The sequence below is a fragment of the Myotis davidii genome, unplaced genomic scaffold (genome assembly GCF_000327345.1).
Source record: "Myotis davidii unplaced genomic scaffold, ASM32734v1 scaffold327, whole genome shotgun sequence".
NCBI lineage: Eukaryota > Metazoa > Chordata > Mammalia > Chiroptera > Vespertilionidae > Myotis > Myotis davidii.
In genome coordinates, this window is record NW_006298628.1 from 4,435,847 (window position 1) to 4,455,562 (window position 19,716).

Below are 19,716 nucleotides of genomic sequence, written 5' to 3' on the forward strand. Positions count from 1 at the left end.
CCCCACCCCTCCAGCATATTATGTGAGTCCTATTAATGAATATAAAGATTTCTACAAAAGTAGTCATAGGCAGTATGTAACAAAATGGGCATGGTTGTGTGTTACAAATAAAACTGTATTTACAACAGACAAGCAGACTGGATTTGGCCCAAGGTCTGTCATTAGCCAATTGACTTAGATCATAAAAGACTAGTAATAATGCAACATGATTGGGGCAGTTGTCCTCCTCAAGACATAGTAGTCTAAAGAGTTCTGGACTAGGAGTCAGAAGATTAATTCAAATAGTTTTGTTACTTGTTATTAGAAAGGGCAAGTTATTCAACTACTCTGAATTTCAGTTTCTTCGTCTATAAAATTAAGCAGTTGTTCCAGAGGGCCTTATGGTCAACTCCAAAATTATGTTAAAATTTGAAGCATTGTAATTTAATAATCCTTTTTCTATTGTTTTTAATTTTTCTTCTATCCTATGTAGGTGCCTTTTATCTTGTATTTGAGTATATGGACCATGACTTAATGGGACTGCTAGAATCTGGTTTGGTGCACTTTTCTGAGGATCATATCAAGTCATTCATGAAACAACTAATGGAAGGATTGGATTACTGTCACAAAAAGAATTTCCTGCATCGGGATATTAAATGTTCTAACATTTTGCTGAACAACAGGTAATATAGTAAAACTAAATGAGGTTAAGCATTTTTTCCCTTCTGAGCCCCTTAGTTTCAATTAGTTGGGGTTGTAGGTAGAGCCAATCATACAGTTTTTTGCGTTTACATACATATCTGGTGTTTGTACCTTAGGAACAACTTATAATAGGGGTATTCTGATCTGCAGTCTCCAGACTCAGTGTTGATAAGGAATTAACAGAGGTAGGATTGTAAATTGCAAACATTTAAGGGAATCAAATCATATCCTACAGGACTATTCAGAGAGTTTTTGCCATAGTTAGTAAATAATATTCAAATATACATTGAGTTCTTTCTTTTTTTAATTTAAAGAAATATTTTTTAATTGATTTTAGAGAGGAAGGGAAGGGAGGAGGAGATAGAAATCAATTATGAGAGAGAATCATTGATTGGCTGCCTCCTGCATGCCCCCTACTGGAGATCGAGCCGGCAATCCGGGCATGTGCCCTGACTGGGAATCTAACCATTACTTCCTGGTTCATAGGTTGATGCTCAACCACTGTGCCACTCTGGCTGGTCTCTTCAGAAGTTTTTAGCATCTACTTTCTTCCTCTCTGACTGTTTGCCTAAATTCCATTGGTAATATCAGATGTATTATGCACAGTTGTCATTGGTGATAGTCCTATCTATTGAGGAATAAAAAGCAAGTTTGACACTATTAAAATCAGGCCAGTATTTGTTTCTTTAGGAAATTGGGCTGTTTACAGCCACCTTTGTCTGATTCACTCATTGTTTTTTTGTTTGTTTTTTAAAATATTTTTATTAATTTCAGAGAGGAATGGAGAGGGAGAGAAAGATGGAAACATCAATGATGAGAGAGAATCATTGATCTGCTGCCTCCTGCACACGCCACACTGGAGTTCAAGCCCACAGCCTGGGCATGTGCCCTGACTGGGAATTGGACCCGTGACCTTCAGGTTCATAGGTCTATGCTCAACCACTGAGCCACACCGGTCGGGCAGATTCACTCATTGTTTTCAACATTTCTGTTTAAAAATTGGACAAACATAAATAGCAATATGAAATGATTCTGACATATTTTTTGGCCTTTGTGGAGTGGGGTGACCAACCATGCAGGGTTACCCAGGACTGTCCTGGTTTCAGTGCTGAAAGTCCTACATAGGGTGATTGGTTGGTCACTGGAGAGCTCCGAGTTTAGTAGGGAAGCTAAACAAATAAATTGCTCAATTCAATAAACTTTTTATTAAGCCATTTTATTCCTTGAATTTGGGAGCGCCTGGGGAGATGCAGTATAGAGGAATGAATAGGAATTTATCAGGAAGACTGACAACAGAGGGCCGAGTTTCTAGGCAAAATAAATTGCATTGACAAAAGCACATAAATGTGAAAATAACATAGCATGTCTGGAAAATGAAAAAATCAGTATTGCTAGGGTAAAGCTGGACAGTTGCAAGAACCAATTTAAGGATCTAGTATAAGTCGCTAAGGAGGTTAAACTTCATAAGTGACAGCCACTGAAGGATGTTGGTTCAGTTAATTCTTTGTTTTTAAATTATAAAACTAATGCATTATTTTAAGTTAAAAAATATATAAACTGCATATATTTGTACTTAAATATCTTTTTGAGACAAAACATGGAGTTAAGGGATTATTTCTTTCTGTTGCTATCTCCATGACCCAGAATTCTCATTAAAGCTGGGCGTAGTTAATTTACATCTCTAGTCGTAATGTTTCAAGAACTTGATGGTTTCGGCTTGCAGCTTTCTGGACTATAGTATTACCATACTTTCTTCTGTTCCTTTTGCTCCTCCACGGGGGATGTTTCAGGCAAGGGAATAACTACAAGCCTGCTCGGCATCTTTTCTGGTTGGTGGGTCAGATTCTGACCTGATTCCTGATTTCCCACAATCAGGAAATTCAGGAAGCTAGGTGGGATGCAGGAGTCTCATAGTCTAGCTATATGTAGCTTTTGCTCTTCCCATTTAATTCTGTCTACACAGAGACTTCTGGGTGATATTACCTGGAGAGAATGGTAGGGAGACCTCAGCTGGAGAAGAAAGAGAAAGCAGTTGATAAGAGAGGGAGGAGAGCAGGGCTAGTAAGTCATGTGGGAGTTCCAAACTAGCAGTATACATGGATTCAGGAGTTATCAAGCATAGAAAAAAATGTCAGAAGATAGAACCCAAGGGAATGGGCAGAGAAAGAGGAAGAAAATAAAGTATATCACGAATGCAAAATAGGCAAGTTTAAGAAGTGAGTGGCCATAGATGTCCAATGATGTAGACAGATTATAAGACTTACAAGAATGTGAAAATTAAAATGTCAGTGGTGACTGTGGGGTAAGTGGATGGGTAAGACAATTAATAGGAAGGTGATCACGGTAGATGTGTCTTTAATTTTATATTAAGGATACAGAGGTTTGAGTATATTTAAATGCTAATGGAATAGAAAATCAATAAAAGTTTAAAATTCAGGAAAGATTCAGAACAATTTAACGGAGGGAGGGTCTAGAGGAGTTGGGATCAAAGCCACAGGTGGTAGTAGCCACAAATGTAGGTGTTGATTAGCCTTGAACAGGAGAAGAGATTGCCAAATTTGTTCTGTAGTTAAAGGAAGGGGAAGAAGGTTATAGGTGCAAAAAGTTTATAGGTAACATGATGGCTTCTGTTTTCAATGAAGGTCATTTACTGAGAGTAGTGGGAAGGGGTGGATTAGGTGCTGGTGATATTTAGGTTTGGCCTATTTTTCCATAACTATGTCTATTGCCATTTTAACTTATAGTCTACTATGTGCCTTGAGTCATGGAACATCTCAGGCTCTCAGAGTAAGATGCCAAGAAATTTGAGGAACCCTTTTTGTCTCATTATAAAACTCATGTCAGCTATTCCTTTCCATTTTGCTATTCTCAGAATTTGGTTATAAATTGACCTTTAAAATGTAATGATTTTTGGAGCAAGTATGTAAGATGCCCATAATCTTTACTAGAAATGATTAGAGTTGATTTAATGTAAAATTTTGTTGTTACAGGCATATTTGGAGATTTTGCTAGTTTGGTACCAGATCACCACAATAAAGCAAATATCACAGTAAAGTGAATCATACAAATTTTTTAGTTTCCCAGTGCATACAAAAGTTATGTTTACACTATAGTCTGTTGAGAGTGCAACAGCATTATGTCAAAAAATGTACATAACTGAATTTTAAAAATACTTTGTTGCTAAAAAATGCTAACCATCAGTTGAACCTTTAGTGAGTCCTAATTCTTTTGCTGATGGAAAGTCTAAGCCCACAGTACTTACATATAACTGTGGGCTTGCTAGAAATTCTAATTTTGGGGCTATGACCTACTGAATCAGCTTCTCTGGCAGTAGAGCTCAGGATACTTTTAATAAGCTTTCCAAGTGATTTTTATTTCATATTACAGTTTGAAAAACCCTCTAAGGTCATAGTTGTATATCATTACTAGAGGCCGGTGCACGAAATTCATGCACAGGTAGGGTCCCTAGGCTTGGCTGGCGATCAGGACTGATTGGGGCCTTCTGGCTGCTGACTGGGGCCTTCCTTCATTCCCTGCTGTACCCTCGCGGTCAGCGCACGTCATAGCAAGTGATCGAACTTCCAGTCTCTCGGTCGAACTTCTGAGGGGACACTTTGCATATTAGCCTTTTATATATATAGATGTTCTAGGACAGGGGTCCTCAAACTTTTTAAACAGGGGGCCAGTTCACTGTCCCTCAGACTGTTGGAGGGCCAGACAATAGTTTAAAAAAAAAACTATGAACAAATTCCTATGCACACAGTGGCGGCAAAAATACCCGGTGGGCCGGATAAATGTTTTCAGCGGACCGCAGTTTGAGGACCCCTGTTCTAGGAAGTGATGGTAATATGTTGGTAGAAGGCCTCATTCATCATAAAAATTGTTAGCTCAGATCAAAGCTATTGTCCCTGTTTGAAAAAAATCTGTGATAGCCACAGTGTTTACTTTTTATTATGAAAAAGTCAAATGACAAGAAAAAGTTGAGACTAATATAATTAATTACATATACAATTAACATTTTATTATAGTTGCTTTTATTTTTCTGCTTGAGTTATTTTGTTTTAAAATATATTTTTATTGATTTTAGAGACAAAAAGAGAGGGAGAGAGAGAGAGCAACATCAATGATGAGAGAGAATCATTGGTTGGCTGCCTCCTGCACATGCCCCACACTGGGGGGTCAAGCCCCAAAACCCAGGCATGCACCCTGACTGGGAATTGAACCCTGACCTCCTGGTTCATAGGTCGATGTTCAACCACTGAGCCATGCAGGCTGGGCTCTGTTTGAGTTATTTTAATTACAGACATCATTACATTTGACCCTAAATACAAAATTAATTATTACCTACTAGAGGCCCGTTGCACGAATTTGTGCATGGGTGGGGTCCCTTGACCTGGCTGGCTATTGGGGCCAATCAGGGCCGACCAGCGGGCGGAGTGGGGGGAACCATGGGAGGTTGGGGGTGGGAGTGCACTGACCATGAGGGGGCAGCTTCTGTGTTAAGCATCTGCCCCCTGATGTTCAGTGCGCATCATAGCTACCAGCTGTTCATTCAGTTGTGTCGTCATAACTGTCATAACGGTCACTTAGGCTTTTATATATAGATAGATAATTTTCTAACACTCAATCCATATATTTTTCTAGTTATGTCAAAAATATCTTTTGTATACTTAGTTTGGATTTTGAGTTGGATTTAATTGTTAGGCCTCTTAATTCTCTCTTAATCTAGAACAGCCATTTGTCCCCCCTATAATAAGTATTTAATCATGAGGGTCTAGCGACTGTTTGCCAAGACATGAAGGAAATATTTAGTTGAGTCAAATCCAAAAATTAGTAGTTTTCCCCCCACAAAAAGCCCTAAGGCTTAGTAACCCTAAGGTTACTGGAGTAATCAAAAGAGACTTAACCTGGGAAGGAAGGTTAAAAGCAGAGATTAAAATCAATTTTTGTAAATCCTCTAACTCCTAAATTAACAGTTAACTTTTTTAGGTATAATTTGGAGATTATTGCTGTTAGTTATGAAAATAATTGGTTTTGTTTTACAGTGGGCAAATCAAGCTAGCAGATTTTGGACTTGCTCGGCTCTATAACTCTGAAGAGAGGTGAGACATTTAACAAAATTACATGTGGGAAATAATGCTTTTTATTCTTGGATATTCTAGTATCCTGCAAGTTGCAATAATTTTCTAAATGTATTACTATCTAGGTTATAGAAAGTAAATTCTATCTTAAGTTCTTGGATCAGCCTTAAACTAAAATAAATCAACCCAACTTGTACTTTTGAACTATTAGGTTGCTGTGGAGTTGTTTTGATAGTCCCAACTTCAATTGGCAGCTATTTCTATTTGCATTTAATTGTACAAGTATTTTATATCAGAAGCTATTGTAAATTTATGTCATGATTGGTTTTTACATTTCAGTCGCCCTTATACAAACAAAGTCATTACTCTGTGGTACCGACCTCCAGAACTTCTGCTGGGAGAGGAGCGTTACACACCAGCCATAGATGTTTGGAGCTGTGGGTAAGGATCCCTTCCTTTACTTTTTCTTTTCTTTGTAACTCACGTATTGTTGAACTTGTATCTTGTTCTCTCTCCACATTGATTTTTGTAGCCTTTTTTTTTTTTTTTTTTAGTTTAAAAGGATGGGGATAAACTTTTAGCCAAATTTCAGAGAAATCTGTTGTTGAATATTTCTTAATATCAGAGCTACTTTTCATTTACTTATTTTATTTTATTTTTTTGTACTGCCTTCACTAAACGTTCATTGGACAGTAGCGCAACCCTAAGAAAAAGGTGGTTGGCTCAGAGATACTTTTTAAAAATTTCAATTGTCTTTTTATTTCTTTTAACTTAGTTTGAATTGGGATCCATATACAGTCAAATCAGATTCATAGATTGCAATTGCTTATCTCAAGTTTTTTAATTATTGATTCTCCCTCTATCTTGAGTCCCCTTATCTCCTTGACAATTTCCTTAGAAGAAACCGGGTCACTTATTCTGTACAGTTTCCTACAGTCTGGATTTTACTGATTGCATTCTTGTGTTGTTGTTTGTTTGTTTTTGACATGGTTCTCTATTCCTTTCATTTTCTGTATATTGTAGTGAATTTAGGTTTGATTCCCAATCACCCACTGACCTTGAAACTACTCTACAGGTGGTTTTGAGTATTTCTGACAGATTATCAAAATGGTACATGAGAGTTACGGTGGGGGAAGAGGGGGCAGTGAGAGCCTCTTCCCAGAAGACAGGCAATAACTATGTACGTTATCTGTAAAAATTTGTAAACAGCAAAATAATCCACTACAGATTAGTCTGCCCTTTTTTTAAAAAAAAAAAACAAACTTTTTTTTTTTATTGATTTCAGAGAGGAAGGGAGAGGGAGAGAGAGAGATAGAAATGTCAATGATGAGAGAGGATCATTGATTGGCTTTCTCCTTCATGCCCCCTACTGTGGATTGAGCCTGCAACCTGGGCATGTGCCCTTGACTGGAATTGAACCTGGGACCCTTCAGCCTGCAGGCCTATGCTCTATCCACTTAGCCAAACCAGCTAGGGCTAGTCTGCTTTTTATTATCACCTTATATAGGCAATTCTGGTAAAATATTTATTCCTACTAGGGTAGATTTACACACATATATACACCACTTTACATAACATATAATTTTCTCTTTTTGAAGTGTTATCAGCTGTTAATGATCCACATCCATTAATTCATTTGTGGTTGTTTTGTGATGGTGATATTCTAATTATATCATTCCTTTCTGGAATAAAGATAACATATCTCTTTGGCTAACCTTAGGTACAAATGATATAGAAAAGGTAGGGATAAAGGTTTAATTCTTTTATTTACCATTTTAAGATAAAGAGGTGGTTTTCTAGCATTCTGTAAAGATAATCAAAGAGAAGGCTTGAGGGGCTTGTTTTTTAGTTTCATTACGGACTCATGGGATTAAACATATTTGATATGTGTTAATCCATTATAGTTATCATCCTTATTCCTGTTCAAACTGTCCAGTCTTTAGGGAGTTTATTCAGGTTAATTCTTGAGTCTTTTTGATACATTCATAGTAGTCTAGCCTTCCTGTTTCCTGGTCCCAGGCTCATCCTATTTATTCCTTCCCCAGACCTCGTATCAGCCATTTCTCTAAATAGTCTTAGTTCCTTTTCATTGAAAATAATATTTACAGTTTGTTTCTGAGAGGAATAGACATTTTACATGGCCCATGTTCATTAATTGTTTCTTATGCCGTATGACTTATGCATACATTCCACTGTCCTTGACCTGAATGCTTTAGGATTTTGACATACATACTTACAGTGGACCAAAACACTTTCCCCCATTTTTTTCCTTTTATTTCATTCTTTAAAAGGAGCATTGCAAGGGTTTTATTTCAAAATTCAAAAGGGTGAGGGAGAAAGAGAATATAATTTCTGTGGTAGCTTACTCAGATCAAATGAAGCTTTAGTTAAATATACTGATTCAAGCTGGGTGTGTCTGTGTTCTGGACTAGCATTTAAATTGTCACAACTAGACTCTAAAGGTAACGTCCCATTCCATTAAGATGCAGGTTGCGGGGGGTTGGGGGGACAGTTCATAGCTCTTTTGGTACTATTATTTTAGTCTCTGCAACCTGCCACGTTAGTGTAGTAGCGAAGTGTTGGATACATAGTGATGTTTTCCCCACCAAAGAACTGGAAACTGAAATTTAAAAAGCCACAAAAACAAAATTTGAAATTAATATTATAGAAAATTAGACTTTCTTTAAAGCCCAGTGACTCATTGAACTGAGATTTTGACTTTTGATGTGAGCTTACTACTTTGGTGATCCATGGTAGTCTTCTCTGAAGATACTTTTGTAGAATGCTCTTTTCAGAGACTCACTAGAGCAGTTCAATTTGAAATTCTGGGGAGAAACTAGAAAGACTAGTACAACAAATTATACCTAGAGTCTGAAAACACAGCTGGGTTTGTTTGTTTTTTCCTTCAGCCTTTTATTTTATCAGTTGTGAAAGCACTGTATTTGGAATTTGATTTGGCAATTAATGTTAGAAACAGAATTAAATTTTATTTTACTTTTTTATGTCTTGATAAGGTTCATAAGAATTTCTCATTTGAGGTTAACAAATACAAATAGGAAGGTACTAATAACTTTAAGAGCTAGGTTTGTTTTGCCTTCTCAAATTTATTTATTTATTTATTTTTTATGAAGCCTATTTTTTTTTTTTTTACATTTTATTGATTTTTTACAGAGAGGAAGGGAGAGAAATAGACAGTTAGAAACATCGAGAAACATCGATGAGAGAGAAACATCGATCAGCTGCCTCCTGCACATCCCCCCACCGGGGATGTGCCCGCAACCAAGGTACATGCCCTTGACCGGAATCGAACCCGGGACCCTTGAGTCCGCAAGCCGATGCTCTATCCACTGAGCCAAACCAGTGCTGGCTGCCTTCTCAAATTTAATCAAGCCAGATAATTTTAAAGTGAAACTATGTAAACATTGGTTTTGTGAGTATTTTTGAATAAATCTCATTTCAACGCACATACTAGAGAAAAGATTCTTTTTTAAAATATGTTTTTATTGATTCAGAGAGAGGAAGGGAGAGGGAAACGTTGATCAGCTGCCTCCTGAATGCACCCTACTGGGAATTGAGCCCTGGGCATGTGCCCTGGCCGGGAATTGAAACTGCAGCCTTTTGATGCATGGGACATTGCTCAACCAACTGACCCACCTGGCCAGGGCTCCCACTTTTTAAAAATTGAAGTATTTCACACATACAAAAAAATATAAAGTATTTATATAAATTTTTCCATTTGTTTTTAAGTTTATTTTGAAATAATTTCAAATGTACAGAAAAATTACTAGAGCAGTACAAAGAACTTTACTATAGCCTTTATTTAGATTTGTTAAAATTTTTTCACCTTTTAATTGAAGTGTATAATAAAATGTATATATTTAAATTAGACATATTGTATACCAGTGAAACCATCAAAAGTTTATATCACCTCCAAAAGTTTCCATGTAATCTCTCTCCTGTCCCCACCATCCCATTCCTAGGCAATCACTGTTCTGCTTTCTATCACTATTGATTGATTTCCATTTCTAGAATTTTATACAAATGGAATCATACAATGTATGCTCTTTTTTTCTCTTGCATCTTTTACTCAGCATAATTATATTGAAATTCATTCATATTAGTCACTAATTTTTAACATCTTGCCACATTTGCATGTATGATGTATATACATATATATAATATATACATAGAATAAAATGTGTTTATAAATATACTGCATTTTTCCAGAACTATTTGAAAATAGTTGTATATATCATGCTCCTTTCCCTCTTAATATTTAATGTATATTTCCTAAGAACAAAGATATTCTCTTAAACTAGAGGCCCAGTACACAAAAATTCGTGCACTCGGGAAGGGGGTGGTCTCTCTTCCTGGCCTGCGCCCTCTCGCACTCCGGGACCCCTTGGGGGAAGCCCTCCTGCCCACTTAGGCCTGCCCTCCGGGGGATCGGTGCCTATTTGGCAGTCAGACATCTCTCTGGCAGCCCAGGAGCCCTCGGGGGATGTCTGACTAACAGCTTAGGCCTGCTCCCCACCATTAGTTGGACTTCCTTAGTGCAGCCACGGAGGCAGGAGAGGCTCCCGCCGCCACCAATGCGCTGGCCAGCCATGAGCCAGCTGCTGGCTGAGAGGCACTCCCCTTGTGGAAGTGCACTGACCACCAGGGGGCAGCTCCTGCATTGAGCATCTGCCCCCTGGTGGTCAGTGCGCATCATAGTGACTGGTCATTCCTGTCATTCTGCCATTGGGGTCAATTTGCATCTAACTCTTTTATTAAATAGCAGTGGTTCTCAACCTTCCTAATGCCACGACTCTAATACAGTTAGTTCCTCATGTTGTGGTGACCCCCAACCATAAAATTATTTTCGTTGCTACTTCATAACTGTAATTTTGCTAGTGTTATGAATTGTAAGGTAAATATCTGATATGCAGGATGCATTTTCATTGTTACAAATTGAACATAATTAAAGCATAGTGATTAATCACAAAAACAATATGTAATTATATATGTGTTTTCCGGTGGTCTTAGTGACCCCTGTGAAAGGGTCGTTCAACCCCCCCAAAGGGGTCACGACCCACAGGTTGACAACCACTGTTAAATAGGATAATCACAGTACAATTACCAAATTCAGAGAATTTAACATTGTTAGATACACTATATTTAATAGAGTGCTTTAGCTTACATTTCATATCCTCATTTTGTCAACAATGTTCTGGAAACAGTACCTTACCTGATAACAGGATCCAATCCAGTATCATGTATTACATTTAGTTGCCATTATTTAATCTGAAACAATTCTTTAATATTTCTTTGTCCTTCATGACATTTACATTTTTAAGAATACAAGACTAGTTACTCAATAGGTTCAGGTTATGAATTTTTGGCTGGAATACTCCATACGTGTTCTTTTCAAGTATCACATTTGTTTGCTTCTTTTTTTTTTTTTTTTTTTAAATATATTTTATTGATTTTTTACAGAGAGGAAGGGAGAGAGATAGAGAGTTAGAAACATCGATCAGCTGCCTCCTGCACACCTCCTACTGGGGATGTGCCTGCAACCCAGGTACATGCCCTTGACCGGAATCGAACCTGGGACCTTTCAGTCCACAGGCCGACGCTCTATCCACTGAGCCAAACCGGTTTCGGTTGTTTGCTTCTTATTAGTGATGTTAATTTTGGTCATTTGGTTAAGGTGTTGTCTGCCTCCCACCACAAAATAGTTATTAGTTTTCATGTTGTAACAAATAATAATTTTTATTATGTTTAATTTTTCTAGTTATTAGTAATAAATAATATTTACAATATATTATATATGACATACTTATATATAATATATCTATATATAATATATATTATATAAAAATAAGTAATTTGTGGAGAGAGACTGGAGATTATAAATATGTCAGTCTAGTTTTGAAAGGCTTTTTCAAAATGATAAAGGTATTTAAGCATATTGTATCTAAGAGTCTTATTGAAACTGATCTTGGCTTATGACAATAACCTTTTTAAAAAAAAACAACACAAATAGTGCTAAGAGGACTATAGGATAGGGCACCGGTCACCAACCTTTCGGACCTCACAGACCACCAGTGGTCCATGGACCACCGGTTGGCAACCGCTGGTATAGGGCACATTCCATAGAACAGATAAATGAACAACGCTAATACATATTCTCTTTATAGGAACTGCTGGGCATCCTTGTAAAATTGAAGTGTGGGGTTTTTAGTCTTATTTTTCTTAATTTACAATGGAAGTGTTATAAAGGGACTCCCTTTTTTTTTTTTTTTTTTAAAGGAAAAGACTCTTGACTCCCTTTTTCTGCTAATTTATAGGCTGTCCTTTATAGGTGGCAAGGGTTTTTACCTGCTGGTAAATTTAAATCCTTTATACTGTCTAGTTTTAGTGCAAGAAATATTTTCTTTTATGCAACTCAGACACTGCAATGTAGGGCTAATTTACAACCTGGTATATATACATAAAAGTTTATTGAGACACACTATAAGTAGCTTCTAGGGATTTCTCTTCTGACCTCTCAGTTTTACTCTTTCTAGATGCATCCTTGGGGAACTGTTCACAAAGAAGCCTATTTTTCAAGCTAATCTGGAGTTGGCGCAGCTAGAACTGATCAGGTACAGCTGTGCATGTGCTCTGAGGGTCCAGGTGTGATAGGTGATCACATCCTCTAATTCCTAACACTTTTCAGTTATTTTACTAACTGATTTTTATGCTCCTTATGTCCAAGTAAGTTTCTCTTCGCTCAATCAGGTTTACCATATATTTTGTCATGTGCTCTATATGTAAAGAAGTTGTATTCCACCTACTCTTTTTTAAAAAAAAAAAAATATCTTATTGATTTTTTACCACCTACTCTTTAGGTCTTACTTTGCATGTTTTTTATTCTTCATGTAAAAGCATGCCATTTTCAGGATAGTTATTTCATTCTTAGGTTAATTAAGATCAAACTTATTTAGCACACATTTTATTGAGTCTGTTTTGTAATAATTTCCTTTTTCTGTTAAACTTTAGGATTCAGAGATAAATAAGATAGGTCCCTGCCTTCAAAAAGCTCAGAGTTTAATAAGTGATGAAACATGTAAACAGATAATTATGAAATAGAACCTGTAATAGAGGGTTTCAGGAAGACCTGGGATTGGGATAGAATTTGGATTGTTTTATTCAATAAAATTAAAGGAACGAATATAGCAGGCTAATGTAAACTTTTTAAAAGGTGGCATATAACTTATTATTTGTTATGAAGTAAACTCAATTTTCCATTAAAATTTTCAGTCTTGGGCTCTCTTCTGCCAGTTTTTCTTATATGGACATTTTAGGACCAGCTCAGCCCTTTGTAATTAACACTAACTGAACTGAACAAAATTGATACTGAAAACTTCTGTGGAGGATTAAAAACATGTTTATGAAACCAAATATGTTGTGGATTATTTTAGATAGTTGTGCCAGTATTTTCTCTTCATTATCTTGTAACCAATTCTTTCTGTCCTATTCCTTTTGTCCTTAAAGCAGTGAGGCCAGGTTTTTCTTTCTGCATGCCCTCTAATTTAATAAGCTCTTGGGAGGTAATCGTTTCTGCTTCTAGAATCTCCAGAATTCATGATGCTGACGCACTTACTTCCTTGTTCTTGCTTTCTGCTTTGTTTTCAGTCGACTCTGTGGTAGCCCTTGTCCAGCTGTGTGGCCTGATGTTATCAAGCTGCCTTACTTCAATACCATGAAACCGAAGAAGCAATATAGAAGGCGTCTACGAGAAGAATTCTCTTTGTGAGTTTGGCAAAAATGTGCATCTGTTTTCTATGTTTGATTGGTGTTTGGTTTGGACTTGGCTTTTTCCTGGCCTAGGAAGTTAGTGTTGTCCCAATTTATTATGGCAACACATCATAGGAAAGCATTTTATTTTTAACGAAGTTCTGTCACTGCCTTTTGGTAATTTTCTCTTTTGAACGCTTTTCAGCGGTTCTCAACCTGTGGGTTGTGATGTCTTTGGGGGTCGAATGACCCTTTCACAGGGGTCGCCTAAGACCATCAGAAAACACATATATAATTACATATTGTTTTTGTGATTAATCACTATGCTTTAATTAGGTTCAATTTGTAACAATGAAATTGGGGATCACCACAACATGAGGAACTGTATTAAAGGGTCGCGGCATTAGGAAGGTTGAGAACCACTGCTTTAGATGATAGAAAACCATTTTATTTTGAACATTATATATATTTTTTCAGTCTTTTTGATCTTACCAAGACAAAAAGAGAATGTAATTGCTGGTTTCATGTTTTCTAACCTGTTATAGCACTTAAAGCCTGTGTGGAGCCCTAGCCGGTTTGGCTCAGTGGATAAAGCGTCGACCTGAGAGGACTGAAGGGTCCCAGGTTCAATTCCACTCAAGGGCACATGCTTGATCCCCATTGTAGGGCATGTAGAAGGCAGCTAATCAATGATTCTCTCTCATCACTGATGTTTCATTGATGTTTCTATCTCTCTCTCCCTCTCCCTCTCTCTCCTCCCTTTCTCTCTGAAATCAATAAAAATATGTAAAAAAAAAAAAATTCTGTGTGGAAGAAAACCTGCTTGCTTGTCTAGCCTCCTTCCAACTCCCTTTCCACAGTTTTATGTGAAACTGGAAATTCAGAGCCTTTGACAAAAGGTTATAGGTTCAAGAATTATGTGGTGGTTGTGAACTTACCCTTTCTCTCTTCCTTCCCACAGCATTCCTTCAGCAGCACTTGATTTACTGGACCACATGCTGACGCTAGATCCTAACAAACGTTGCACAGCTGAGCAGACCCTACAGAGTGACTTCCTTAAAGATGTTGACCCCAGCAAAATGGATCCTCCAGAGTAAGTGCTGATGGATCCTCCATGTAGTGACTTTAAACCTTCCCAAGCCTAGGAGATGAGAAACTCAAAGTAATAGACATTTAAGAGGAACTGCAAATGGTCCTATGCCAAATGGAGCGGTATCCTCAAATAGGGTTATGACTGATAAGAGCTTTTATTGCTCTATGTTGTGTGTTTTTTTAAAAAACAAGGCATAGATTTAGATATATTTGTTCTAATTTGACTCAAACTATCTTGTGTTCCTGGATCCCAGCATATTTTCATATAGAGCCTCTTTGAACATATTTCTTCCTAGTTTTTGCTATTAACTATTCCATCTGCTTGAATCCCCTATGTCTATGGTGACCATGTATATGCCACACTTACAAGGACAGTGCTAATTTTAAGTTTGCATCACTGTCAGGTCAGATGTCCTGAGTTTAGAAAATGCGGTCTTTGAAGGTGTTTCTCTTTCATTAGACTTTTATGAATTTCCTTATTCTCCAAGATCCTCAGAGTTCTACAGTCACATCTCACATTCTGGCAAATAAGTCTCTTCACATTTATCACTGACAGCATTTTTGGACATTTCTTCTTTACAGAAAGACTACCTTAAAGAAATGAATGGGATGTTAGTACATGAGTAGGTACTAACTACAAATCTGATTGTCCCAAAGAAATTTATTGCACTAAAATTTTGATACATGAATATTGATTGAAATACATAAAGCATTTTACTGAAATTTGGGGACTCTTGCAATAGAGAGATTTTTGGTTATGGTAATCCTTATTGTAGTAAGATTTGACCTACTAGGACTGTTTGCATTATCATGGGAAAGTCTGAAAATATATTAAAATATGTTAACAAACCCTATAAATTAAAATATCCAGTAATGAAAATTCAGTGGGCAGAAAGAAGAATGAACCAGTTTTGTTTTGTTTTTATCTTCACAGACCAAGTAATACATAAATTGATTTTACACAGAGGGGATTTCCTCATGATATCCTTATGTTATTCCAAAATTTAAATCACCACTTTGCCTGGACTCTTTGTAGCTATTAACAAGCCAGTCATCTCCGTGCTATTTATTCCCAACTGAAACTTGACCAATAAAGTTCTCTTTTATTCTTGTTATATCAAGCAAGAACTATAAGACTTAACTACTTGGCAGGAGTATGAGCATTTTTATAGCAGATGTGTCTCTGATATTAGCAAAATCCTCATTTCTCACTGTAGAAGTCTTTTAGGCTTTTGGACTTCTACTTCCTCAGACTATTATGCCATGATTCGTTTTACACTATTACTATTTATTTACTAACTTCTCTGGTTATTTTTATGGTTTCCTTATTCTTTACATTTCCCTCTGCTCTTTGCCTTCCCATTTTAATCCCTCTTTCTTCTGTTTACTCACCGCCACATTCCCACACACATTTCCCCTTTGCTTTGTCTTTTTCAGCCTCCCCCACTGGCAGGATTGTCATGAATTATGGAGTAAGAAACGGCGGCGGCAGCGACAAAGTGGTGTTGTGGTAGAAGAACCACCTCCATCCAAAGCCTCTCGAAAAGAAACTACCTCAGGGACAGGTGCTGAGCCTGTGAAGAACAATAGCCCAGCACCACCACAGCCTGCTCCTGTCAAGGTGGAGCCTGTGGCTGGGGATACAATAGGTCAGTGTTGGGGTAGAGACTTTGTGCTTCTTTTAAGCACATTTTAGCAGGTTTTAAACGTTCAGTGCAAGGATGTGTGTGTGTTTTAATTTTTAGTCAGTGAAGCATTAATAAAGAGGTTGGTCATCTGATTATAGGGAAAAGGAGATAAACCAAGTTTTGTACCTGTGGTCTAGAACTTCAATAGATGTATTTTCTATTCCTGAAGTAAGGAATACTATATCTCAGTTAGATGTATGGTATAAATCACTGAATTAGGTGAGCCAAATTTTAATTTAAGGTTAGTTCACCATGGATCTCTAAAAAAAAAATTTGAAGCCCTGTATATTTTGGTTTGATAAGACCTTAGAAACCAGTGATGGTAAATCACAGTTGCTAAATGTAGTTAGTTCTGTAGACTTATCTGATTTAAATATATATAAAATTGTATAATAATGAACTATTATAACAAAGTAGTTCTTCTGCGGGAACAATAGTTTTTCTGAACTATAGATATTTTTTCCTTGGCTCACTTTCCCTTCCCTGTCCACCTAGAACAGTAATTTTCAATGCTGCCTACACATTAGAATCATCCAGGAAGCTTTAAAAATAAACACCCCTGAATAATTGCCAGATTTCTAGGGATAAATAAAGGTTAAATGAAATAACTTTTTAAAATATATATATTTTTTTTTTATTGATTTTTTACAGAGAGGTAGGGAGAGGGATAAAGAGTTAGAAACATCGATGAGAGAGAAACATCAGCTGCCTCCTGCACACCCCCCACTGGGGACGTGCCTGCGACCAAGGTATATGCCCTTGACCGGAATCAAACCTGGGACCCTTCAGTCCCCAGGCCGACGCTCTATCCAGTGAGCCAAACCGGTTAGGGCTAAATGAAATAACTTTTACTTACAATACAGAGATATTTGAGTTAGCCCATGAATTTTTATTTATTTTTAGAACTTTAAAAAAAATGCTTTTATTGATTTTTAGAGAGAGAGGAAGGGAGAGATAGAAACATTGATCGGCTGCCTCCTGCACACCTTCTACTGGGGATTGAGCCTGCAACCCGGGCATGTCCCCTGACTGGGAATCGAACTAGTGACCTCTTGGTGCATGGGATGTTCAACCAACTGAGCCACACCAGCCGGGCGAGTCCATGCATTTTTAAGCAATAATATAAAGAATAACAAAATGTGGCCCTGGCTGGGTAGCGCAGTTGGAGTATCATCCCAATGTTGTGGGTTCCATTCCTAGATGGGGCCCATGCAACCAATGAGTGCATAGATGGGTAGAGTAGCAGATCCATGTTTCTCTCTCCCTCTCTCCCCTCTTCCTCTTCCTCCTATTCCCTCTCTCTAAAGTCAGTAAATTAAAATAAAAGAATAGCAAATTGTGTCATGACGATTTGAGGCATGAAAAATGAGACATTTTTAAGGAAATTTCATTCACTGGATATTATAAGTTGCTATTGCCAATTGAAGAATGCAGAGGTCTTTGCCCTGCCTCATCCTCTTATATTGGCTTCACTCTCTCTCCACAGGCCTCGGTGATATCACACAACAATTGAATCAAAGTGAATTGGCAGTATTATTAAATCTGCTGCAGAGCCAAACTGACCTGAGCATCCCTCAAATGGTACAGCTGCTTAACATCCACTCCAACCCTGAGATACAGCAGCAGCTGGAGGCCCTGAACCAATCTATCAGTGCCCTAACAGAAGCCACTTCCCAGCAGCAGGACTCAGAACCCATGGCCCCAGAGGAATCTGTGAAGGAGGCACACCCAGCTTCAGTGGTCCAGCCTTCAGCAGAACAAAAGACCCCTGAAGCTTCAAGCACACCAGCTGACATGCAGAATATGTTGGCAGTTATCTTGAGTCAGCTGATGAAAACCCAGGAGCCAGCAGGCAACCTGGAGGAAAACAACAGTGACAAGAACAGTGGGCTACAGGGGCCCCGAAGAACTCCCACAATGCCACAGGAGGAGGCAGCAGGTAAACAGACCGGTCATGAATCTCATTGAGCTCAGGTGCTGTTGATCCTCTTAAAAATCTCTTTAACATTTTCTTTTTCACACCAATGGCATCGGTTTCAGTTTTTCTGTAACCTAGTCTACAGGAGAACATACCAACAAGTGATGTATTTCTTGTCTGGCTTCTTTTATTTAAGTCTCAAAGCTTTTCAAAGCACCTTTTCATATACTGATTGTTTTTCCATTTCTTAGGAGGTAGGTAAGTAAAGCCCCTGTGTTCTAACCCACAGAAACCACAACCATAGCTAGTGATGTATTTGAACTACTGTGTATATGGTGGCCAACTAACCCTTGAAAATCTGCCTTCCAAACAAACCATCAGATTGTGCAAATAGGCAGTGATACTCGAGTGTAGGGGATGCTGGATACCAGAGTCTTGCTTGGAAGATTTATTCGAGAAAACCCTAATAAAACCTCATTGTTACCTCATGAAGAATAATTTGGGAATATTTCTAAATACCTAACACCATACATTTATTTTGGGGGATATTTCTAAATAGATAACACCATACATTTATTTTTCAAAAATTAATAGCATATAAAAGTGATTCCTTCAAAATATGTGTTTCTGAAAGAGACAATTGAATGGATTTTAGCTTAGGAAATGAGCATTATATAAAGAAAAAAAAAACTTACAAAAGGAAATAACGTTTGTTATACCTTGATCTCACATGACCATAGCATGCACTTTATTAGAAGGAAAAGAAGTTCTGATCAATTCTGATTCAGTCGGTTTGCAAAATCTTTATTTATCTAAAAGTGTTTTCAACTCCTTGGAAATTTTTGCTGTCCATGAAGAGCCCATGAATTGGGGAATGAGAAGAGGTACAAGGGTTGAAGAGATTCACTAACCTTCAACTTCAGGGTCCTGCATTCACATTTCATATGGGATGGTGCAGAAAGTATATGCCTTATTTCCACTGGTATAGAGTCAAATATAGAAGCTACTTTTCATATGTAAAGCTTTTTAAAACTGGAAGATAACATAAATAAAAATAGCCCTTATATTTTACAGATAGGGAAACTGCAATCCAGCAAATTTAAATTAGCCTGCTTATTTAAAAAAAAGAAGGGGGGAAAAAGCCTGTCGATGGTCCCACTGCTGGAACCATATTATTGGCAGAGCCAGAATTTAGAACTTGTGTACCCTTTTAATGTGTTTCTTAGTTCACTTTGCTATTCTGTCATCTGGTTTCAGTTGACTCCAGGACATGGAATAACAGAGAAAGCTAATCTAGAATTAAAGGAGGCCTCTTTGTATCATCTCTCATATCCCCGCAAAAAAAAATAAAAAAAAAATAGCTATAATCAAAATACCTGAAAGAAATGGTTCAAATTAAATAGCATGATTGAAAGAAATTCACTCAGTAATTGAGCCAACAAGCTATCAGCTAAATGATGAAATTGAACCAAAATTAAGGCCTAGCCTATGG

The 19,716-nt window shown here is 37.4% G+C and overlaps 1 protein-coding gene across 9 annotated transcripts in view; it reads left to right on the forward strand.

Annotated features, from left to right (window-relative positions):
* The window catches only part of CDK12 (cyclin-dependent kinase 12), an 80,820-nt gene that overhangs the window by 22,714 nt on the left and 38,390 nt on the right, over positions 1 to 19,716 (forward strand). For all 9 annotated transcript variants that reach the window (XR_001515668.1, XR_001515666.1, XR_001515667.1 and 6 more), the window contains exons 6-13: positions 473 to 662; positions 5,727 to 5,783; positions 6,102 to 6,203; positions 12,314 to 12,391; positions 13,425 to 13,541; positions 14,488 to 14,619; positions 16,056 to 16,267; positions 17,793 to 18,245. Coding sequence is in view for 4 of the 9 variants with exons in the window: in XM_015570888.1 (XP_015426374.1) it covers positions 473 to 662; positions 5,727 to 5,783; positions 6,102 to 6,203; positions 12,314 to 12,391; positions 13,425 to 13,541; positions 14,488 to 14,619; positions 16,056 to 16,267; positions 17,793 to 18,245 (1,341 nt within the window). In the remaining 5 variants the exon portion in view is untranslated. The remainder of the gene's footprint in view (positions 1 to 472; positions 663 to 5,726; positions 5,784 to 6,101; positions 6,204 to 12,313; positions 12,392 to 13,424; positions 13,542 to 14,487; positions 14,620 to 16,055; positions 16,268 to 17,792; positions 18,246 to 19,716) is intronic.